The 24,706-nt window shown below is 43.6% G+C and overlaps 1 protein-coding gene across 1 annotated transcript in view; it reads left to right on the top strand.

Annotated features, from left to right (window-relative positions):
- Nucleotides 1-13: 13 nt before the first annotated feature.
- Nucleotides 14-24,706, top strand: part of DDHD1 (DDHD domain containing 1) — a gene marked incomplete at its 5' end in the record, with an annotated part of 59,060 nt that continues 34,367 nt past the window's right edge. The window contains 2 exons of the mRNA XM_026051511.1: nt 14-497; nt 13,929-14,102. Coding sequence (XP_025907296.1) covers nt 14-497; nt 13,929-14,102 — 658 coding nt within the window. The remainder of the gene's footprint in view (nt 498-13,928; nt 14,103-24,706) is intronic.

Raw genomic sequence — 24,706 nt, forward strand, 5'->3', positions numbered from 1 at the left:
GCCGGTGCCGCTCCGCGCCGCTCTCTCCACCTCGTCCTCCGAGGGCGAGCCCGAGGGCGGCGCGCGGGAGCGCAGCCCCAGCGACGAGGGCGGCGGCGGCGAGTTCGACTCGGCCGACTCGGGCGCCTCGCCGCGCTACTCCACGGGCACGGGCGGCGACTGCAGCGAGGGCGAGGGCGCGGGGCTGGCGAGCAGCGAGAGCGGCGGCAGCGGCTTCGCGCTGCCGGAGAGGAAGCGGGCGCGGGCGGCGGCGGCGGGCGGCGCGGCGCGGGCGCGCTATGAGGTGGTGCGCGAGCTGGGCGCCGAGGAGGTGCGCTGGTTCTACCGCGAGGAGCGCAAGAGCTGGAAGCCCTTCATCGGCTACGACTCGCTGCGCCTCGAGCGGGCCTTCCGCGCCCTGGCGCCCGCCGCGCCGCCCGTGGAGCCCGTGTGCGTGCGGAGCGGCCTCTACGAGGTGGACGTGGCGAGCGGCGAGTGCTACCCCGTCTACTGGAACCGTGAGTGCGGCTGGGGGCGCTTCTGGACCTGGAGGAGGGGGGCGTTGGGCTGCCTCGCCCACCCGCGTGGTGTTGGGGGGCTGTGGGTGACCCCCAGGGTTGTTTGGGGGAGACTGTCTCTAAGGTGGAGATGGGGGCTGGGTGCCCCCCATGTGGCACCCTGAGGGATGCCCCTCGCCCAACCGCGCTGTGCGAGGGGGCTGGTGACACCCTCATGGAGGTGGGGGTAGGTGTGTGGTGCAAGGGGGACGCCCACGTCCCTCACACTGAGGTGGGGGCACTGGGTGCCCCTCGCGTGGGCGCCCCAGGGGTCTCTTGTATGTTGGGGGGCATGGGCACAGCTATGGAAGGTGGTTGGGGGCACCAGGCTCCCCTTGCACCCATGGTCTGGGGTTGGGCAGGGGCCTTTGGGCACCCCCCACATCCCTGAGGCCTGGAGGAGGGTGCTGGGTCCCCTCCGCATGTCCCCATGTGCCATGAGGAGCGACTCCATCACCCCTGAACCCCCAGAGGGTCCCGAGAGCAGGAGTGGGGCAGCTCCTTGACGAGGGCTCCTTGGCACTGCCTCTTACTTCCCGCTAATCCTGCTTCCCTGGAGGCCTGGGCACCTTGTGGGGACAACCCAGCTGTCCCTTGCTCCCCCCTCCCTGATTAGGGACACTGAGGGATGTGTGGGGAAGAATGGGGGGCACAGCAGCCTCTTGGACATGCTCATGRGGGAGGTGGCACGGACGCCCCTCAGCGTGTGCTTGAGAGGGGACACAGGGCTGCCCKGGGGGAAAGGAGGCAGTAGGGACCCCTATCCCACCTGCAAACACCTTCGGGTTGTGGCCATTGGGCATCCATTTACACATCCGCAATGGAGATGGCAACCGGGCATCTTTCTTCCTTGCCCCTCTGTGCACATCCAGGGGAATCTTCCCATCCGTGGATGCCTGGGGAAGGAAGGTGGCTGAGAACCTTACTTACGCTTCTCATTTCCTAAGGAAAAGGTGGAGGAGATTTATCTTAAACACTTTCAYGCCTCCTTCTCTCCATCCATATGCACATCTGTCTTCAGGAGGAGCACGTTGGAAACAAGCAGCTGTACGTGCCTTGTCTTCCTGTCACTTGTGATCTCTTTCCTTTGGGAAAGAGTGATGGGTAAGAGGGCTGATATCTGGCTTCTGCCTYTGCTCTCCTCTTCCTCTCTGCTAGGAAAGTCATCTTCCGACCTTCATCATCCCTCCCCTGGGAGGTAGTCTGAAATGGGACTGCTYTCCACTACAACACAAACTTTGGATATCCCTCTGTTGGGAAGGGGAGACATAAGGACACCATATATTTGCTTCATCCTCTCAACTTCAAAATGAGGTGCTGATATCACTGTGCTCCCATCCTTCTCCAAGACGGGATGTCCCCTTGGATCCGTGTGTGTCCTGGGCAGAGAGGAGAAGAGAGGACCTTGGAGAACAGAGAAGGGAAGAGTAGACACCTGAGCTCCTCCCCTTTCTTGGGAGGAAATGTCCTCCAGGTGGTTCCTGGGTACRTGGGCATTTGCTCTTACAGAGGTGACAAACTGTGCCACTGCTCAGCTGTCCCTGGGCATGTACTTTGTGTCCCCTTTCAAGGACAAGGAGTCTGTTGTGGAATCAGTGAAGAGAAAATAGGCTTTGTCCTTGCATGGGCCATGGACCTGGGAGAAGGACAAGCAGGTTCTTGTTCCTTYTATGTATTTTTGAGATGCAGGAGGCAGGGTTGGGGCCTGTGAAGACCTTAAAAGAGGAATATGTTTCAGAGTGGCAGACCAGAAAACTTAGGGTTTTGAATTGTTTTCCCTGTTTCTCCTCAGCTTATCTGCAGGAGGGAGGTCCATGGAAACCAGCGCCAGGTAGTAAAATTCTTTTGTGATGTGACATTTTGTCTGGTCTTTCCAACCCTTGCCCCAGCACKCCGGTAGGAGCTTGGAGGAGCAAGCAGAGCCGAAAAGGGGATTCCTGCTCTCAGTCCGCTCCGGAAGAGCCCAGGCACAGCTCCTCCAGGGAAGAACAGAGGTAGTTCTTGCTTCTCACCCCGAAGCCCATCTGTGGTGCAGATGCCATGTGGTTATTGGGAAGAGATGGTGCTGGTCAGCCAAGCGATGAGGAAACCATTGCTGTCCCTCCTGGTCGTTGGGGACATGAGCATGAGTGAGCAGAGCTGGCAGGTGAGCTAGGATTGTGCCTGYGAATGGCAGCGGGAGGCTGTGCTCATCAGCAGCTTAAGGGTTTAATTTCTTGACCCTGTGCAGTGTCTGTTTTGGAACTGCCTCAGTCTCATTAAACCTGACGAGCAGATGTTTCAGGTACTAACACATGCCACACGGGGAGATTTTGGAAGCTTGGAAGAAGGTTCGCCAGGCTAGCACCAGAAGCAGTGCTAGGCCAGAGAGAGAAACCCATGATCCAAGGAGACTAGGGATGGGGATGTTTGCTGTCCTCAGAAAGCTGATTAAAGAGTGCTCAGTCTTTTATTATCAGCTGCACTCATCTGCAAGACTAAGATAAGCTTTTGATGTGATCTGTCAGTGCCTCCTGATCTAGCTTCTCCTTGCACACGCTTTGGGATCCCAAGGATCTCTGCCACTTCGGTTCACTGTGGTGCTGGAGAGAGCTGCTGGTGCCATCGAGCAGAAGGGGAATCCTGCTCTCTGACCGCATGAGCATGAAGTGTAATGAGCACAACCGGCTTGAAATATGCTGAGATGCACGCTAAGAGTACAGCAACTGCTCTGTTTCTGCTGATTCATGTTTTTGGTTCAGAGCAAAGGTCGGCTCTGTTGTTCCTCCAAGTTTTGTTTTTCTGTTCCGCATATGTACAGTATTTCAGGGAAGGCTGTTATCTCACAGCCACACTATTGAGCRCACTGACAAATCTTTAGCTAGTAAACGTATAGTCTAAATGATAGCAAGGTCTTGATTATAGCTTGCCGTTTGAAATGTTTTCTCACTCCATGTCATCTTAAGCTCATCACGAGTTTAATTCTTAATATTAGGCTGAGATACAATTTGAGCAGATTAATTACTGAGTATTTTATCCTTACCTTGTGACCTCTGGGATTTATTTAATTAGTGCTGCAGAACTAGCAAAGGCAGCAGAGGAGGACTAAAATTCTTAGTGAGACTCTCAGATAAGGGAGCAGTTTGAAACTGGGCATCTCTGCGTCCTCTGTGGACCTAACAAARAATATTTCAGTGTGGGTCTTCTGTCTGAATCTTGTTAGATTATCCTCTCCTCTTTGGCCCTCCTGGTTGAAGAGGACTGTTTTACAAGCATTTTTCTGTGGTTTTGCCCAGTCTGTTTTTTGATGTCATGGGTGAGTCTGTTAAATCAACAGCCTGTAGATTTGGTGGCTTTTTCCTATTTTTTGACTTTACAAGTCTGGCCCATGGGTCTACTCCTTCTGTCTGGTATTTTTGATTGGTAGGCTGCTTGTCCCTTTTTGATCTCCTTTGTCAGGTGACATGCAAGTGACATGGCAAGTTCTCACAGTGTTTTCTTAAACACTTAATTTTCACTTTCCTGATRGTTTCTYTTCMTGCCAGCATGTTCTTGGGTTTGAATTCTGCCAGTGTTGGAMACCCAYCTCTGCTACTGTCTGTTAARAAGTGAGCTGGGACTCTTACAAAGTCTTGAAGCACCTGGGGAGAAAGAACAACAAAATGTGCATTTCTACATCCATATGGGGTGCCTATGGAGTACTGCCTTTTTGGGAGGAGTAAAGTGCTTCACCTCCACATGCACACTCTTAAAGTAGATCCATAAGGCAGATGAAAACTATTGAAGTTGTTCCTTTTTTGATGTAATGAGGTCCTCTGAAATACAGGACTATGAAAWTTCTGCATTTCTCTAACTATTGCTACTGCTCACGTTCTTCTTTAACCTGCTGAGGGAATATAATCTACTCTTATTTCTTCGTATGGTCTTGTGGATCGGAATTCTGTAGTGTTTGGAAGGTCATTAAGAAAATCATTTCAAAATGTTAAAAACTTAAAAATCATAAATACACTTCTGTTTCTCAGGTTTGGTAAATTTTTTGGTTTGTTTTTCGTTTTGCTTAACAGTTTAAAAGGTCTGTTAAATAGAACACCACTCGATATAGCAAAGAAATTGTCTTACTGGAACTGTCCATGACTGAAGATGGAAGAGTTGTTCTGTTGCCCACATTTAACAGAGATTCTACTGAGCTTAGCTGGGAAAACCTGTGAACGCAGAGGGTGCCACTGGGTCTTCCTTTTAAAATTGGCCTGCTCAGGCTGGAATAGGGCAGCTTTACAAATGATTTTAGCTGCCTTTAAGCTTTTAGTGAAGTAAATTTCCAAGTCTCTGTGTTGGAAGAAGAGGCAGTGGACAGTGCATGGTGAAGCTGCCAGCTAAGCTTTGTGTGAAATGAGACTTGAATCAGCTCCTGAACCTGGAGCTGGTCAGGATTCTTGAAAAATCTTCAAGTAACCGACTTAACACTTGGCACCAGATGATTGCAAAAGGCTTTTTTGGTAGTAAATTATTTTGTGGCGCTTGTTTTCGTGGAGGGGACAGTGGTTAGCAATAAGATGCAAGACCTGTGGTGCTTCAGCTGCTGGTGGCGCTTTGGATTGCATTGCTGACCCTAAAAATCAAGGGGTGAGAGCTGTGAGGGGCTTCTCTGCTGTCTGCTTTGTGCATGAGCGTTGAGTGCTTGTCCCTTCCCTACAGATGGCAATATATTAATTTTTGCATGGACTCTTTACAGTCTGGCAGGCCTTGGGTACAGATCCTACCAGACCTGTTGCYTGTGCTGCTTTCATCCAGTCTGGTGCTTCTGAGGAGACTGCAGGTTTAGTTTACAGTTTTTGTACAAATTTGTCTTGTATTCTGAGATGGAAATAGCAATAAAACAGATTTATGTAGCAAAAGAAAAAGCTGAGGTTTCGGAAATAAGTGTTTGGGTAAGTTTGTGCTTTGCRTTTGTTTCAGTCTTCAGTAGTAGAGCACTTTTTTGTTGCTTTATRGTATGCAAAGGATGTCACTTGTGCCGTGTTGGCACGTCTCAGAGTGTGGCGGAGACTGTTCCTATATGTAATAGACTTTTTGATTGAAGGGTGAATATTTGTAAATAAAACACAATAAAATGCAAATGCACACTGATAGATTAAAGGCGAGGTGAAGGGTTACCTGTGCTTCTTAAAGTCTTTCCTGGGTTTTTTTTTCCTGTGTCTCAATACCTTCCTTCCAAAAGCATCTTGTATTTTGCTGTCAACCGGCTTGTTCCTAACCAGAAGGCCTAACACGTGYTGATGAAATCACGTTAGACTTGCAGTACTTTGGTAGCAAATCACAACAGAAGTTTAATAATTCATATGCTCTGTTAAGGTTATGGTCTCTGGTACCTTTCCTGATTAAAGCAAAGAGTATCTGTGACTTAAAGGATTCTTTCCTAGAGCAGGTGGGAGCTGTAGGTGTTTTGTTTGGATGTGTCTTTGAGGTTTATTTTTGTGACTTGTAAGCATTATTTGAGCAAAATGAAGTCTACTCTTTCGTCAAGTGACACCAGAATTAGGAAATCCTCCAAAATGAGCTGTGCTTGACCGTTCACGTGGCCTGTCCAGACAAGGACCACTGAATGATGGTGAGACAGAGTAAAAGAGAAATAGGAAAAACTCTTGTGCAACAGCTTGGTGACTCGACCTGAGCAGGCTGAGACACCAGAGCTTGGAGAGACGGTGCTGGAGCAGTCAAGAGGAGAAAGAGCTGGATGAGAATTACAGCTGCAGTATGGACTGGAAAACTCCCATCTTGCAGAATTATTTCTACTGCAGGGCTGGATGCAGTTAATGAGGGAGAGGCAGAGATGAAGGGGATGTTTGGGTTACACCTGGGTGTCAGGAAGATGGAGGTTTTATCTGCTGCTGTGAAAACACATTTGTGAAATGAGGAGGATCAAGAGTTGTGTTCTGACCAAATTCAGGCTTGAATGCTGGATATTACTGGCAATAGCAGAGAAATAGGATGGGATTTAATTTGAAGGTAATGGGGTAGATTAGAATTAGGTGCATTTTTATCTGTGTGTTAGGGGAAGAGGCTGCTTAGAGAGAGGATGCTAAGGGCAAAGCTAGACCTTGGACAGAGCCCTTCCTGGCACTGTAAGGGCTATGAGAAGGACCCACAAGAGCTGGCACTATAAAAGCCAAGGGGCTAGATGGAGTGAAAATCCACAAGAGAGCAAGAAATTAAAATAARAAATGTGACCATTTCTGTCAGTGGTGTGCAAAGGCTGACAAAGGTGTAGGAGAAGTAGTGATTTAAGTGTTGGCCAGAGATTGCGCCACAGCAGAGACCTTTTCTATTTCAGTGGGCTGCAAGTAGCTGAACCTGCTCACAGTGGAGCGAGTCTGGCACAGAGCTGGGCAGGAGAAGCATTGGAGAGCAAAGGTAAATGGCACTGTAAGGGGGAAATGAGGTCCCAGCCAGTGATCTTTAAGATGCAAGAGACAAAAATCATGCCAGTTTTATGGAGGAAAACTAACTATCGAGCAAAAAAAAAAAGGAAAGATGGGATGAAATTTTAGTAAATCCAGAGATGGGATGGAGCAGACAGAACAAGGAGTGGGATTAGAAGGACAATGCATAAAAACTCYGCCAAGGAGGAAGAGGGAAGGAGTAGAACATATTCAGGGGCACACTAATCTTTTCTCTCACCTTGTTAGTGGTTCCAGGAGGCTCGAGGCATGTGCAGGAGCAATCTTGCTTTTATTTTTTTCTCCAAAATAACCCCATATTGGACCCTAATTGCTCAAATTGCACATATGTGGTTATTGCTGCTTGGTGCTGGAGAGAGCTGGTTAATGAATTGCCTCTCGGGAGAGCTCCACGTCTGCAGTCGAGTGTGTGGTTGGTAAAAGCCCCATGGCCCTCAGTGGGGTTGGAGCACATCCCTACATTTGAGGAGGCACTTGCCTGTGTGGCACAGGTGTTTTTATTTGTTTTTTTCTTTTTTTCCTGTTTCAGTTTAGCTTTCACCTGTTGCTATTTCAAAGCATGCAAGCTGCTTTYGTGCATTAGTGAAGAGCGGATAAGGGACTCGCCTCTGCAGCTTACTGGCTCCAGCAGAAGCTGGTGGAGCAAGTGCTTCACTTCAAAGTACTGCAGAGTACTAAGACCCCTAGATTATTTTTCTTTTTTAAATCCGTCTGATTTTTTTTCACTACGTTACCTGTAGTTTGGTGTGAAAAGRGTTTTTCCTGGTTGAAGGACACTTTCCTTGCCTGTGTGGCCCACATGGATGTCTCCAGGTGGTAAGAACGTGGGCGCTTGCTCCAGGGTAGAGTCCCAAAGTCTCCATTTAAACTGTWTAAAAGTAAGAGATGGCTGAGTCTTTACAAACGTTAGCAAAATTTATAATCTTAAGAAAATATCTAAGTTAAATGATTTTGGCTTACAAARTTTTTAGCCAATTTCACAATTGGTACTATACCAGTGTGAATTTCAATTTTATGTATGTAATTGAGCTATGGTACTGAAATTTGATAAACTAATAGACAAGAATTTACTAAAAATGGAAGTTCTGTACTYAAAACCATAGCTGTTATGGGAAGTAACTTTGAAAACATTGCTCCTCTTTCTGTGGGATTTCCTCTGTAGTCACAGCCGGTAGCTGCAGTGTAGGTCAGTCTGTCTGGGAAGAGGATTCCTTCTGGGTCGATCAGGTTGTTCTTGCATTTGATCTCAGTGAAACGCGAGCAAATTCCCCCCGCAACTCTGGAATTCAGTAAAGCAGATCAGAGTCATTTGATGGGGCTGCAAAGTAGTGTTCCTTACAATTCAGTGAGTGAAATAACTCTGTGTAGGAAAGTGCATAAAATTCCGGCTCTGAAGGTTTATGAGACTCGGAGCTTTTCTCTGGCCAGGATTTCACCATGGAGCCTTCAGGTTACATTGTTGCTTCCCAAAGAATGGAACAGATTGTGCTTGTGGCCACACAAAGGAAGGTCGCTTGGGCAGTGATTAAGGGAACGGATCTGTTTATTTAAGCATCACGACCTGCTCTATTCTGAARTAATGTAGTGGTGAACAGCTAGAAAGCTGTAAGACTCTAAGCCATAGAAGTATGGCATGTTACCTACCTAAGTGAAATAATGAACTTCTGGCCATTTCATTATAACCTCTCTTCACTCCCCTCTGCATGATCACGCCACTGACAATAAAATGTAGTTTCACTCTCAATTTCTGYCACCATCTCTTCCCGTGATAAAGCTTCCTGTCCTCATTTATTTTTTTTCTGTGCTTTCAGGAGGGTCTCCAGCCCCACCTGTAAGGAAGCTGAGCAAGAGAACAGGCATTGTCTTGTGCAAACTGCGCTCGGTGCGTTTGCTTTGGCACAAATAGGATGTGCAAATGGTTATTSCTGTAGCAGTAGTGATGGTGGTGGCTGTTGGGTGAGTCACGCTAAAGATGATACGGAGTTTGAGGAATACTGGTCATGACACTTAACCTGCCTGCACTGGAGAAAAATCCCACGGGCCGTGCAGTAAAGCTACCCAAATTATAATATTAGGCTTCATACAATAGCAAGGGATAGCAAATATTTAAAAGTTTAGGTGGCTGTCCTTAATGCTCTTCTGAAATATTTCTATTTCAGCTATTTTTCTATTTCGGTATTCAGCTTCTTGTGTGTAATGCAGTTTCCAGGACACCCGAGGCCCAGCATTTCTGCAGTGCAGTCACTGCTTGCCCTTGCAGCAAGCTGTGTTTTCCTTCACTTTGATACACATGTGAACAGGACTGCTCCTTATTTAAATAGCCCTCAGCCTTAGATGTCACCTCACTGTAGCCTCGGTTACCTTCAGCTTGCACAGATGTCATCTCTGTGCCCTGCAAACTGTGCACAACCACAGTGATAAAGAAGCCAAATTTAAGGAACAGGAATTAGTGCACTAAGCGCAGGCAGTCCACGTACCAAGTTGACTGCATTTTGTGAACATTGGGTCTTGGTCAGCTTTTCCACTTTGGGCTCAGAGTATTAGGAACCTGAGTTTCACAGCTAGAGCAAAACACAGTCTTTAAATTTGGGGGCTTTCAAATGTTGTATTAACCTTTTGTGTCTAATTTGTGGGTTAATGATTATGGGGTTTTTGAGACTGAAGAGCAGGCTCTGCTGTGCCTGCCTTAACTTGGCCATGGAGCCATCTGGACAAGACCTTTGTTTTGAAGCAATGAAATGAAAGTTGAGTGACCGTCACTTATTGTTTCATTCCCCTTATCCCTCTTCCACGTCGCATGCATGCTAGTTTCTGTTGATATTCCCAAAGTATATTTCTTCCTGGCATCTTMTTCAAGCTCTATTTGCACTGTTTTGCAGTAGTTGTTCATCAATTAGGATGAAGCAGCACCAGTTTGTGGCGTGCTTAGACACATGCTATTGTAATATACCTGAGAATCAATGTGGTGGCAGGAAGCAGATAACAGCGTTCAGGTCGTAATTCAAGAAGAAAAAGAGGCAAATTCAGCTCAGTTAATACTTTTGAGTATGTGTGTTCAAGCACGTTGCAGGTCTTTTTAATGCTATTTGTATTTATTGAAGTCYTTTGAGACATCAAAGGCTGGGATGTGCATATCATATAAAGAAGACTCTCACCAGAAAAGGAATATTTGGGATATACCTATATAAATTGCTGCAAGGGTATTATATGTTGCATTTTTTTAATATTGACATTATTTTTTGGTTCAGAGGATTTAGGTGATTACCATAATACAAATTGCTTGTATTTTTGTATTTTCATGGCGCTAATTACAGCACTTGTAATCAATTACTTGTTTTTTCAGGGGGAGAAAAAAAGGCTTTTTTGTGTAAATCATGATAATCCTTYGTGGCAGTCTAAACCACTTATATTTTACCACTTTTAGAGAAAGGAATTTATATGAATAATAAACCAAAGTGCTTTTCCTCAACTTCTTTGCCATTCAGATATATTTAGAAAGGGTTGTGTAAATACACCATGCCAATGTATAACCAGCCAAACATCCTGCTATCTGTCAGCCTGAAGCACTGCCAGCGGCAGATTATATGGGGTAATTCTTAAGGCAGCAGAGAAGTCCAAGCAATCACTTCCCAGGGCTCAAGGTTGTGGGGACAAACATAAATAACACTTCACCATCAGATAAATTTGAAATTCTCTTCTCTTTCCCACCCTGTACACACTAAAGTTAAATTATAATATGATAGAAATACCTGTCATTCATTTGTTCAGAATGCAAAAATTTAAGTGTTTAGCTTAAGCTTTCTAAAATCACCTGTGAATACTGGGGACATGGAGGAATTTATTGAGGGTGGATAGGAGCGATTGAAGTCRGGTGCTAAAATGGCCAGGCTGGGTGCTAAATGAAGCGATAGGATCAAGATCACTGAACGAATCCTATAAGTATCTTTTAAGTAAAAGGACCTTTATATCTCAAGGGAGACRTAAAAGCAGGAATTCAGTGTGTTGAGGCACAACTGTCTATTTTTCCCACTATCCACAGGAAATCCTGGGCATTCTTAGTGTGTCACCTTGCTTATATGTCCTTATTCAGTGTCATGGCTCACCTCTAGTAGACAGTCTCTGCTTTGCAAATGAGATACTGCTGGCTTTAGGAGTTCAAGGATTATGAGTGTTTGGGGCATTTGTAGGTTGTCATTRTGATACTTGTAATTAAAAATTTAACCCGAACTAAACTCCAGCCTCTCACGCACCTGCTGTAGCTGTCATTGCTTGGCTTTCTAAGCTGCAGAACACAGATACAAATGGAAAGTTGTTCTTTCCACCTTACTGGGCCTTCTCTAAGGAGAACTAACATGAAATATTTCTTCCTCCTCACATTGCACTTTCAAATATGATCATTCTTATCTGAAAGACCAAATTCTTWGGCTTTGTGTGTGTAGGGCAGATGCTTTCTTTTTGTTTTGTTTTTCCAAGCCAAGCCTCCCCCTGATAGAAGCAAATGTCATTTTCTCGCTTCCTGGACCAGGAGGGTTTTCTCTTGCGGGCTCTTGGTGATCAAAGCAGCCTTGAAGGTCAGTTGTGAAATGGGGTGAGTTTGTGCACAGAGGTCTGTGATTGCAGTGCACGGGCTTAAAGGTGGCGGGAAGGAATTCCAGAGCTTCCCTAAAATCCCATGGTGTTTTAGAAAACACCATTCTGTGATTTGCTTTGTTCATGGTTTAGGGCCCTGCTCCAAAAGCAAAGCTCTGTTATAATCTGCCTTGGATTTGGAGGTGGTTTATAGGTGAAGGGTTTTCCAGATAAATGCCCTTTCCAAGCCTGCAGCCTGGTATATTATTACTTCATTCCCAATTTCAACCACCTTGTAAAGATTTTTACAATAATTTCTTTTTATTTGTTTCAAAGATWCAAATATTTCCTGCCTGAGCTTTCCTGGAAGAGGAACTTGCCCATGTGTTATTAGAGAGCTGCTGCTGAGCCTGCAGTCTACTCTGGTAAAGCACTGCTATGGGAAAGTTTATCTCGGGCAAAAAGAGCCTGAAAATGTTTCTTGTAACCGTTTATGTTTAGAGCTTGAGGAATGTGTAGGTGGAAACTCCAACATGGAAACTTTGAAGCCCTTCACAATTGAAAAGAGGTGTCTTGTACTCGTTTGGCTTGGAGTATAAAATAGTATTCATACGGCAGCTTTTAACACCAAAAAAAAACCCTTTTAATGGATCCAGTGAATGGAGCCTCGTCAGAATTCTCAGGCAGGAATTAAAGAATTGCCTGCAGATTTTCCCAGTAAGGATTAACATCCGACATGACCGTCCCTTTGCTTGGGCAACAAGGGGCTCCTTTGTGGCCGCGCGCGCCTYGGGCGAGCTCTGCGTCCGCCACAGGCAGCGCTTTGTGTGGGGAGCGGAGCAGCAGGCTCCGTGGGGCTCCTTCCRCGGCACGATGCACATGTCTGGCAGGTGAAACCCTCTCCCACAGTTTAAGCCCAGTGCCTAATAAGACACTGCTGTTTAAATTCAGTTTTTGTTCCTCGTGCAGCTCGCTCTGTGTGGTGATTTGCATCACTGCAGTTAACATTTCATTCCAAAAAACCTCAAATCCCTCTCTTTCACGCTTCCCTGGTAGGATGCGGACTCCAAAACTAGTCAAAATTTTCAGACCATTGAACTTTCAACGTTCTTTGTAGCAACCACCTCTTGCAGTTTAAAACCACTCCGATTTTTTTATCCTTCTGATATATTTGGATTTATTCCCATTAAATAACCAYGCCCTTGAGGACCCAAGGCTTTTTAGTCTCCTAAATAGATCATCAATATATTGGGAGAAGATCCTCCCATCACCCTCCCGGCTCGTACCTGTGGTGGATGAAGAGTCACACATAGCTGTACGTATGTACTAGTATGTGCACACGTGCTAGTGTATGTACTAGTGCACACCAGCACGTGCTGGAAGTTAATGGTCTGGCTGCTCTGGGGTTCAATAAACTGCCCTGTGCAGCCACCCCAGGAGTCTGGGGGCACTTGCCTTCTGCTGACGTCTCACACGTGGTCGGAGCACTTCTGCTTCTTGGATTTCCAGATATAGGAGGGAAATTCTGAGCTGGAGTGGATGTTGCTGTCTGAGCTTGCTTGCAGTGCTTTATATAAGAGGCGAATTCCCATTCTCTGCAGCCGCGGGAATGGGTTTGGGCATCGATCGCTGTTCCGTGAGGGATGGACCCCGTGAGAAACCTCTTGTAGGAACTGCTCTGTGGCACGGAGAGCGAACGGACGGAACAGACACCCCGCTCCCCACGTGGGGCCTCGAAACCAAAATGCAGCAGCTGAAGGCAACCCGCAGTGAAAGGCCGGGTTTCAGCTAGGGAGAACTTCCCTCTCTAGCAAGAAAGTATTTTAAAATCACCCTTTCTGATGATGGAAATGGCTTCATTGTAAGCACAGTGCCCAGGGAGCAAGGCTGTGTGCAGCAAGGCTGTGCACACATGGGTTTCTCTCCCCCCCTCATTCTGCATCCTCTTAATATCTCTTACAAGCCACAGGTACAATTTTGTACATGAGCATGAGTCTCACTAAGTTGCTATTTAATTTTAAAAAAAATACAAGGCAGCTGGGTAGAGAGGAATATAATCCTTTTAAAGTTGGACTAGTCTTTGAGCTTAACCCTTAATGAATCTTTCACAGCCTGCATCTCTCTATCCATCTCTCCGATTTTCACACACAAACACACATTTAAAACTCGGCTTCCTTGGCCCCACTGCTGGCAGGTTGTTGCTGCTGCAGTAGTGGCTGCAGCCCCTTGGGAAAAGCTGGTGTTTGCAGTTGGGGTAGGGTGGTTAGGGCTTGCAGGAGAGGGAATGTAACTTGCCTTCCAAACACCAAACCATTTGCTGTGTCTTTTGTCTGCTGTCAGTGTGTGATATGTGTTTAAAAACCAGTATCTCCTGTTTGATTTCCAGAATCTGAGAAAATCCCTGTGATGCGTGGACAGTGGTTCATTGACGGGACGTGGCAACCCCTGGAAGAGGAGGAGAGCAACCTGATAGAACAGGAACATCTCAATCGTTTCAAAGGCCAGCAGCTGCAGGAGAGCTTTGATATGGAAGTATCAAAACCTGTAGATGGGAAGGAGGGTAAGAATGCTTGGGTTTTTTTTTAAAACTATGTTTTCTGCATGATGGGGACCTGTTTTTGTCAAATAAGAGTGTGTTCTGTGATGGCTCTTCATTCTGCATAGTGGGGAACACTGTTACAGGCTTCAGCATGCTCACCTGTTTTCCTGCTACAGCACATCTGATGAGCACTTGGTAAAATTATGTCCGTGGATAAGCTGCTTGTTCCCATTTTCCTTTATGTTCCACAATATCCTTCTATTGTGTTTAAAAATCTCATGTAAAGGTGAAATCCCTTGATGCATCAGGAAGAGTGTCCATGTCTGAACACAAACTGGCTCTTAGCTTTCCAGCCAGTGTTCCTAATTCAGCCTTACAGGGAGTATCAGTTTTACAGATCACATTTCATTTTCCATTCTAGTTCAATCTGTGGCTTTATCAGAGTAGTGTCCAGTCATGCTCAATCTTAGGAGTCCATTCTGGTCTCCTAAATCAAGGAGTCTGCGTTTTAACAACCAGGCTGAGGACGGTCYGTTGAAGTTCCTGGGTATCTCAAATACTTTTAGCATTTTTAAGGATAGACTCTTACAGTTGAGTCAGTTGCTCTGGGTAAGTACAGCACGATGCAAGTTCAATATATTTGGCTTTCATGCTCCAGTTGGACTTAGTGGTTATCACGTGTTGGACTTCAAAAGGAGTAAGCGGAGTCCTCACAATACACTTTAGTAGTGCTGTGGTTGTTTTTCTCTTTCTGAAGCAACTGTTGAAGCTATAAATTGAGCATAATTTGTACAAAACAGTTACAGAATGTAGAAGTACCTCTTGGCCCTAAGCATGGAAGATTTATATATGAACTATGTGATTACACAAGTAAGCCCTTGTTCGTAATTTAGAAGCAAGACAGTATTCACAGTAGTTTTGTAATTGCTGTAAGGAAAAGCAGAAATCATTTCTTGACTAAAGGGGATTTTCCAATAGAATAGAAAGCAAAGTTCCTAGCTTCCTTCAAGACTAATGAAGCAACTGAATTTTTATTTTTATTTTTATTTTTTTTCCATTTGTGCTACCTTGAAAAATCTTTTCCCCAGCCAAGCTGCAGCATAGTCTCCTGCTGTAAAAGCTGTGTCAGGCAGGTGCAAAAAACTGTGTGATCCCTGAGCCCCAGCAGCCCAAACCCTTTTGAAAGGCACATTTACCTGCTTTTCTGTGCTTGCTTTATCATTTTAGTGAATGTGGATACAAAGCTCAGCTTTGTTAGCATAGCTGTATCCCACTGTGAGGGCAGTGTTGTCTGTGGTAGAATAGTGTTCTTACACTGGGAAAGCACATCTTTTATAGCTGCCTTTACAGCCAAAGGCAGGTTAACTTTTGAAGGAAGGATCTCTTGAGTTTTACTTGGATTTTGCTGATCGACTGAGCAACGGAGTCTCTGGAGCAAAAGCTGTCAAGTTTGAGGTAGGAAAGATKGAGCAGAGTGGTGAGAAACCCTATGGAGCTCTGCTATTTATGAAAAGATAAGAGAGGGAAAAACCCCTCTAAATTCAGGCACTTGTGCCCTTTATAAAACTGAAGCCAAAAAAAAARAAAAAAAAGTACAATCACTTGAAAACGAAATATGTGTTAGGCCATGGATAACTTTAAACAGACTTTTGTAGTAGTAGTAAGGGAGTCACAGTAAAGTTATGATTAAAGTGGGTGGGAAAAGTTGTTTAATCATTTTAATATGTGTCTCAGTACATCTCCARTCAGCTAACGACGATGATTGCTGTCTACACACAGCACTGCGGAGAAACTTGAGGACTGTTACGTCATCACTGGTGATCTAAGTGTTATTTTTTGGAAAAATGTTGAATTAAGGGTATAAAGTCCTTAAATCCTAAAATTGCTGCTATATTTTTTTCTGAAATTAGCCTTTTCACTATACAGATTTTAATCCCATCAGGATTTATAGGCAACTGTTAAATTTAAGACTAATGGAAATTGTAATGGATTTCTAAATATCACTGAAAGATGAAGTGGCTATTTGCAATGTTATGGTAAGCACTGTAAACAATGAAAAAAGTAACAATTTTACCTAATTCCCCAGGAAAAGTTCAAGACTATCTGTTACACTGAGATCTTATTACTTAAAGGAGTTAATAATAATTGTCTGTTACGTGAGCATGCCAGGGTATGTTGTCAGCAATGAAAAGCCAGTCCCTCTCATCGAGAAGCATCTTGTTGATATCAAGTACTCAAACTTGTTGATTCTCAGTCTGACSCCAGCCCTGCTGCAGATGGTGGCAGTAGGCTGAAAAGTTAGGAGCCAGAAATCCTTCATCTTCATGGTGAACAGGAGTTGGTTTAGTTCCATATTTCTGTTTCGGGTAGTTTTCTCTTATTCAGCCTGCAAACTTGGAGTAACGTGATATCCTGTAAGTTAGTATCCAMGACTTGGGTTACACTTGGTTTACAGTTTCATCTTCCTCCTCCTTCTATTTCTTTGTTCTCTAAAGATTTTTTCCTGCAGAAAACAGAACTATGAGCAAGATGTTTATGAGCTGTTTAGTGCACTTGGCTTTTAAGCAACCTGGTAGTGCATTGCTAGCAACAAAATCACCTTACTCGAGTGTAGGCCAAGTGATGCTGCTTCCCCTCTATGTGTAGTATGGAATACACTCAAGATCTTTACCTCTAGAAACATGAGTCCGCTCTATGAGGATTATTTTTTCTCAGTTCTGCTTCTGAATTTAAGCATTTTAACAAGAAAGCAACTATGTTTTGTCCAGAGCATCTGTAGTTGAGGTGGGACCATCTTGGGACCAGAGGAAGTTAATAGCAGCCCGTGATGCTGCTTAGGTGAAGGACTTGTCAGGTTCTCCTGCCCATGGGGCAGCCTGGGGACCTCTGCCTCAGTGGGGAGTTAGGAATCCTTGCAGAGGAGCAAACTGCCTAGAGCAGCATTTTGGTTTTCACCTTTATAAGGTGAAAACAGACGAACTAGTAGAGRTGCAAAAGACAAGCATGCTGAAGATGAGCCCTGGTCAAAAGAGCAGGGGTCTAGTTGCATTTCTTCCTTTGTGCTGAGAAAGAGAAGGTCTGCAGCCTGTGCTCAAGTTAATACAAATCACAAACACAAAATCAACAGATTCAGGAAAGCATCTTCTAGCTTGTCATTAATTTAAACAATTTTATGTTGTTTTGAGCAGAACAAGAATCATTATGTTGTCATTTTGTGGTTGTACTTAAGAATAAAGCTTGACACTCATTGTTCAGTCTTTGCAAAAAAAAAAAAACAGTCAAATCCTGGACACCTTAAGCCCCCAAATGTAGTTTCCAGGTTTGTCATTTGTTGTTCTGATATGATGCTGACAGATGGAAATTTTTTTTTGACCTCAAATTTGTTTGTTCAGTACTTGTTTTTATCCAAGTAGCATTGAGGTGTTTTTTGTATATAGACTTTGCCCATCCTACTTCAGGAAGATTTATTCTTCAAAGCTGGTGTACAGAATTTCATATCAACGTGGGCTTTAAGGTGATGTTTTAAAATAAATTCTTAAGTTCAAAATTCTAACTATTCAATATAAACTTTGACCTTTAAATTACAAAAATGTTTTGGTGGTATATTTAATCACACTGAGAATGAGTTATTTGATATTTTCCTAGAGAAATATTAACCTTTCTTGTACTGTATGTGACTCTATAGAGTTACGTTACAGTAAGCAATATGTTTAAATATTTCTGGGAAAGATCYAAGTTATCACACTTATTCTGTGAAGCAGTATTTCAGGTGAAAACATTTCAAAGGGAAAATAAAAATGGAGCATTTTTATGTTACTTTGCTAGTAGTCATTCTGCTGAAAATATACAAAACAATGCAAGATCTGAAAACTGCTTTTTATGCTTCCCCAGGCAGATGGTAAGTTCAAGACCTACCTGAAATAGGCTATCAAAGGGGCAGCATCCATCAGTGATTTCAATAGTGGCAAGGTCATYGTAAGAGAAATAAGACTTTAAACTCAGACCACGGCAGCTTCTTAAATGTTCTTAAACCAGATATTTTGTTAAGMAAGTTTAACTAGAAGAAAAAGGCACAGATATCCAGACCAGGACCGTGCTGATGAATGGTCACAGGAGCTCTTTGAGTACTGATTTTACTCTCTTGCTGTGTGCCTGGAGCCCACATATCCCTTACATAAGTTCCTGAGGGGTAAAAGAGWGGAAATTTGGTACATGGTAAAGCTGCTCTCTATTATCTGCTGTGCAGTGAAGCCCCAAACTTGTGGTATCAGTGCCAGGCAGCAGGACAGGACCAGCAAGTGCCCAGCTAATAAGCAAGGAATAAACATGGTCATTGCATTGTCACAGAGAGGYTGGGAAGCCTTCATCCATGGAGATGCTCAAAATTCAGCTAGAACTCAACTCAGAAGCTCTCCTTCTCRAAGCAGGGTCGACCACAGCAAGCTRYTCCACACCCTGTACAGTATTTTGAGGATCTCCAAGGGTGGAGACTCCAAAACCTCTCTGGGCAGCCTATTCTAGTGTTCAGCCACCTTTACAGTAAAAAACTTTTTCTTACATTTTAGCTGAATTTCCTCTATATAATCTTCTTGTGCATTGTATTGCTGCATCCAGGAAAATATTTTGTTGAATATTCTATATAATATATCAAATTATAGGGTATTAATCTTTCCTGGCATTTGAAAGGAGGTTGTTTCAGTGGTGTTTCCCCCCACTCCAGCAGGCTTCATAATTAGAGCTTGCTTAATGACTTCCACTTTGGAGTGCAGAAGCCCAGGCTAGAGCCTGTTTCTTGCTCTCACGTTGGATTTTATCACTTATGTGACTATATTTAGATTTCTGAGGCTGCAGCGTTTTGAAGTGGTTGTGTTTGCTTAGCACGTAAGGCTGTTTGGAAGACTGAGCGCCCACAGTGCTCAGCAGACAGGTTTGTAGAATTGCACTTTCCAGCTTAACTCTGGAATAGCCAAAGTGCAGTAAATGTCCCAGCATAATGGAGTTTAACAGCAAGGAGGAAAACAGTATTCCAGGATAATGCTTGAACAGCTTCTTGGTCACATAGCTGACTTGCTTAGCAGAGGCTTTTCCTTAAGGTATTTCTTCTATAATCACACTGCTTTGAGGTATGGCGATTGCTTTGCAGCAATCAGTATTCTTAATTTGCTCAGTATTCTTAATTCTATCTTAAAAGGGGTAAAATAAGACAAATCTAGCAAAAATTCTGAACTTGCTTTATTTTTAAGGCAAGTTGCTCCTGTTCCTGATGRTGGGTTGTCAGCAGCAGGTTTTGCTGCTCATGCATTGCGCTGTGGAAGGCACCAGGACACACAGACCAGGGCTCACAGTAGGATGTTACGTCTAATCTAACTTGTTATGCACKCACAGTCTTTGGGGAAAATGATATACTTGCACTTAAAGAGTTAGATTTTGAATGTTTTATTTTCATTTAAATGTTTTTTTTTTTTTGGTATATATTTAAGAAGGATTATTGTGTTCTATACAAAATAGTATGCCTCTGCTTTCAAACACACCGGTGCAAAGGCACTGGTTAAGACTGGTGGTTACACTGTCACGTTTTTCTTTTACTAACACTTTCAGCTTTGCTGCCTTTGTCATGTCCTAACTGTTTATAAAAAGGGGAAAAGTTAAATTTGGCTAATGTGATCTCACACTTTTTGTTACAAAGACAGTCTTTAAATGCTGTATTTACTCGGTGAAATGTCAATTAAGAAAAAAAAAAAGCAATACTAATGAAGAAAATGACACCCCTTTAAAATATTTTACTTTGAAGCTCAGTGTTTTTACTTTTAGTTCTCTACCACCTCCCTCCCTTCTCCCTCCCTTCTCTGTTCAAATGGAGAGGAAATAAGGAGAATTCAGATGCCGCATGTCTTAAGCGAAAGCGTTCCCAAGGTACAGTAACTGTAGATTTCTTTCTTGTAGTACTCCTGGTTTAGGAAGCTTTAAATTCTAGTTTGCTCGTACCAGTTAAATGTGTTAGATTGACCTGCTTCAGTTTCTTGAGCTGCCTTCRTGCCATTTCCTTCAAAAGGGAGGAAAAAGCATCGTAAATCCTAGAAGAAAAGTAGAAGTGCTGTGAATCATAGAGAAAAGTAGAYGCTCACAGTATCATGTGCTAATCTATGTTGTAGCTGGTTGTGACTGTCATGAAAAGTTATGTTAGAGAAGGAATGTGGGGTTTATTAAAGAGGTTTACACTGCATAATGTTTTCATGATCTTTAATTTTATGTTGTAAATATTTTTTACTGCAGCTTTTGTGTGAGTACTGGAATGGAATAAGGCTTCAGGGATATAATGTAAAAGGAAAGGCTGTAAAGAATACATGATCAAGGCTGCTGTGGGGTTGCAGAATTTTACAGCAATTCCCGTTGTGCAAATTCCATTCAGAAAGTGGGAGTGGGTCTTGGGGGAGCCATTAATGATTGCAGAAGGCTGAAAAGTGCCTGGCACTGATCTGTCTGTGTCACTCTTAGAGGCAGTAGAAATTAMACTCTTATTGACTTCATGGAACTGGACTTCTGAAAACTGCATCCTCGTTTTAAAATGTAAATGCAAACGATGGGTTTAGAGGTTTTTTTATCCCATATGTTCTCATAGCTCCAGGGAATACTCTGAAGTACGAGAACTTATTTTGACATGCATAAATGTTTGCCTTTTGGCTTTCTTTGGTTACACCTTTAATTGGATCCAAAATGCAAGCGCTTGCCATCAGTGTTTAATAATAAACCTTTTCCTGCCAATTCACAAACCTGGAGCTTATGTCTATTCCAGGTAAATGGGTGTAATTACAATTTTAAATTGTAAGAAGAGCCATACATCTTTGCTTCATCCTTAGATAACTGYTTTTATTCCATGGTTTCCATGTGCACAGAAAGTCATTTTGTATAATTTTGCCCAAATCATTCTCATTTGTAGTTCTGAATGTGCTTGAACTGAAAGTCGGTGCTTAAATAACAAATCATGACATTCATGAATTGAAAAATGAAGTAAAATATAAAAATGACAGCAATTGGAAATAGCCCAATTTGATTAAGAGCAATAGCCTTTCTAATGGCTTTGTGTTTAGCTAGCAAAAAGAAAAATGCATACTGGAACTTGAGTTATTTAAAAAACAATAATCACCAAATTATGCTCTCAGCTCTGTTTACGGAGTGCCAGATTYTTGTTCAGAAACTAGTGCTCAATGACTGCAAAACAGATTTAGTGAAAAATACCTGATTGGAGAAAGCAGGAAAGGATTTCAAACGGTCTGTATCCCTTCTGTGGTCACCAGGCATAGCTGGAGCGATAGTTCCTTTCCAGAAGAGATAATATCAGCTCTAACACTTCAAAGATTGCTTTCTTCTAGATTGATTTGGACTTGAGTATAGTTAGAAACTCTGGTAGAATCACCCCATGTTTTGGTCTTGGCAAACAGAAAGTACTGACTGAAAAACAAGTCCTTACCTTAAAAGGTATTTAATTTTAAACCATTGGCCCTGTGAAATGCCACGTTCAAGTACCTATTCATCTGCAGCCTCTGCTGGAAGAGTTCAGCTCTTCAAGCATGTGAGCTGGAGGCTCATGTGAGCGTAAGGGACAGTGCAAGCTTTCTGCTCCTCAGCTGGCGTCCAGTTATTTTGCCTCAAAATGAGTCTAATCCAGATTAGTTTTTTCAAGGCTTTAGGAATATGTTTTATATTCTCTTTTGTTTTTCCTCTTTTCTCCATATGTAAAATTTTTAGAGGGATTTTTTTCCTCTCTGCTCATCTTTCTTGATGAAACAAAGTAGTGATGATAACCAGTGATTTTTTTTTCCAGCTGATGATAGTCCTTTCATGATCCCTTTCTTGTCACCTGTGCTTCTTTCTTAGTTTTGCACGGCTTCCTCTGTACTGTTCAGCATTGGGCTCTCTTCCATCTGCAGTGGGGACTGTGGCTCCCACATATCAGTACTCTAGGTGTCCATCTTGTGTTCCTAAAAAATGCCTCATCTGTAGCTCCTGGGCTACCAAAGAAACCCAGACTTGGTGTCACTTCTTTGGCTTCAGCCTGCAATCTCAAGCTAGAAGCTCAGCATTGTGCAAGAGTGTGTAAGGACTTCTGTGACTGGGAAGGGGAAATCTAAGGAAATTCCTCCTGAGAAGAAAAGATGTCAATGTCAGAGAAGTTCCCATGAAAACAAAGTTTCAAGAAGTCTGCTCTGGACAGAGGTTCCTGTCCCATGATCTTGGAGGAGACCCTCCACCTTTTCCTGATCTCTTTAGAGATCAGCAGCCACAGCTGGATCCCAGTGAATCTCAGCCCAGCCTTGTGTCCTGGTGTGAATCCTCGATTGTGGAAGATACATTCCTGAAAGACCCAGAGGCTGAAGAGCAAACATAAAGCCGACGATATCCCTGTTGTCAYGTTCACTGCCTAGTCTGAGTTCTGCAACCCTGTGCTTCAACAGCCAAGCAATAGCATCCTTTAGTGACTTCTTGACACCCCGTGACATCTCTTGGTAAGAACTTGCCACTTTAACCATCTTTGTGGCATGGAAGAGTCACTCTTTGTGTCTGGAAGAGTGGTATATTATCTCATATTTAAAGAAATAAATGAAGAGCAGCTCTTGCACACCAAGAGGGCTTGAAGCTCAAGGTGGTAGATATTTCTGTATCAGAAGGGAGGAAGGGAAACCAAGTTCTATTCGTGACCATCACATTTAGGGTGACATCCTTATAGTTTTGTGAGTCAAAAAAGGGGAGACAAAATCTCATCCCATCTAAATAAGGGATATGTGGAACAGATATGTTGACCCTAGGGCACATGGAGTAAACAGTACATCCTGTCTCTAAACAGAGTGGAGCAGTTGGCTTAGCGTATCCTGGCCCAGGTAACTTGTGTGATTTTTATTTATTTTTTTAAGGAATGTGTCTCTTTCTGATCAGAGAGATATTACTCTCTGTTGATCTATACTCTATATTATTGATTTGGATTTTTCTTTTGGACATAGAAATGTGTGTGTGAAGAGGCACTCAAAAGCAAACAGTAGAAGTATTGCTAAATAAAATTTACTAAGAAACATAAAATGTAAACGTGTTAATTGTAAATATAAAATGTACAAGTTTATTGGTAGATCAGAGTAAGAGAACTGTTGTCCATATGCACGTTTTGCATCATGCCCTTTCCTGAAAAGTCCACATGTTTTCTGATTAAAGGGAAACTGAGAGAGAAAAAGAGCCCAAACACCAACTTTCATATTTTGGGAGCCAGATGGAAAGAAAGGGAGTCTGTATACTGCAAGTGCCTCTTTTTAAAATAATAAAATGTGAGCTTGAGTACACTGTGTACATTGAGTACCCTGTGTAAATTGAGAGGTAAGCAACTGTTTTCCAGAGGCAGGGAAGCAGAGTCCTACTGAGGCCTGTGGTGCTCATGTTAACAGGAGCTCCTGGCTTTTCAGCTTGTCTTTTAAAGGCAATACTAAATACACAAAGAAATAGTGTTGGGAATTCTCATTTGCAGCTCCTCGGTGCATTCATGTCTCTGGTGAGTCCTTCAACACACGTAGTTTTGAGCARCAGTATTCACAGGGGACAGGGATTTGTTCTTCTCAAGTGAGAATTTGTAGGGAGGGTAGGGAAGGTAGGGAAATTCTATGATCTATCTGTATATTCTTTGTGGTAGAAGGGCTGGGCTTTGTTCCAGGAAAACCTTTGAGGATCTCTGTTCCCCAAATCACTGTTCTTCCAACAGTCGTAGCCACTCCATCGTGGGCCCCTGTCTGCCTTCTCTTCTGCATCCTTTGGCCATGGAGACTGTTGGGATGGTCTTGAAGGTGCCCTGCTTCCATTCCTCCTTCAGCTTCCCCAGGAACGTGCTCCAAGAGATGTTTTCCAGAATGTAGGTGGAATAGGTCCCTGCTGGTAAGGTGCTGCTGAATGGCGAGTGAAGACTACAGTGGCCCTGGGTTTGGGGACAGTAGAAAATCCCCAGGAGTGCGAGGTAGTCACACAGCTCTGCCCCTAGACTTCTTGCCTCTGCCAGGATAGCACTGTTGTGTTGACTTTGGGGCCAGGTCTAAAATGAAATTTTGCTAGGAGCTTCCTTCCCTGCCGTTCTGAATTTAGATGTCTGGTCCCAGCCTCTTCTCTGCTCCTAGAGAAGAGTTTAGRAAAAAGTCTGTTTGCTCATTCAGGGAGATCTCACTGGATGCTCCTTGCTTTTGCAAGTCATTAGCCTAAGGTAGTACCTGCTCTTCCAAGTCACACTTGCCTTCCTTTCAGTTGCTTTGTACTGCCAGTGCAGAAGAGCAGTGTAGTTCTGGTTACTTCTTGCAAATACAGTTGTTTACCATAATAGCAGGGCCCTCCTTTTCCAACGCCGTGTTTCTTAGACACCTGATTTAGTTTTTCAAGCTGTTAGATCTGCATGCCGTGGCAAAACACAACCACCCAAAAGTACTGCAGGAGAAAGGTCTTTAGGACTGAGCTTAGTGTGGCTCTTCTGTACTGTAGCAGAGTTAAAATCAGAAACCACAATGGCTCAGATTTTTCCAGAAAGTCTTAGAAGAGCWTAAAGATTCATATGAGTGGCCTCAAGAAGGGGATGAATTAGAATTTCCTTCTTTATTCTTTTTTTT

The sequence above is a fragment of the Nothoprocta perdicaria genome, unplaced genomic scaffold, assembly GCF_003342845.1.
Source record: "Nothoprocta perdicaria isolate Ctin4 unplaced genomic scaffold, notPer1 scaffold_76, whole genome shotgun sequence".
Classification (NCBI taxonomy): domain Eukaryota; kingdom Metazoa; phylum Chordata; class Aves; order Tinamiformes; family Tinamidae; genus Nothoprocta; species Nothoprocta perdicaria.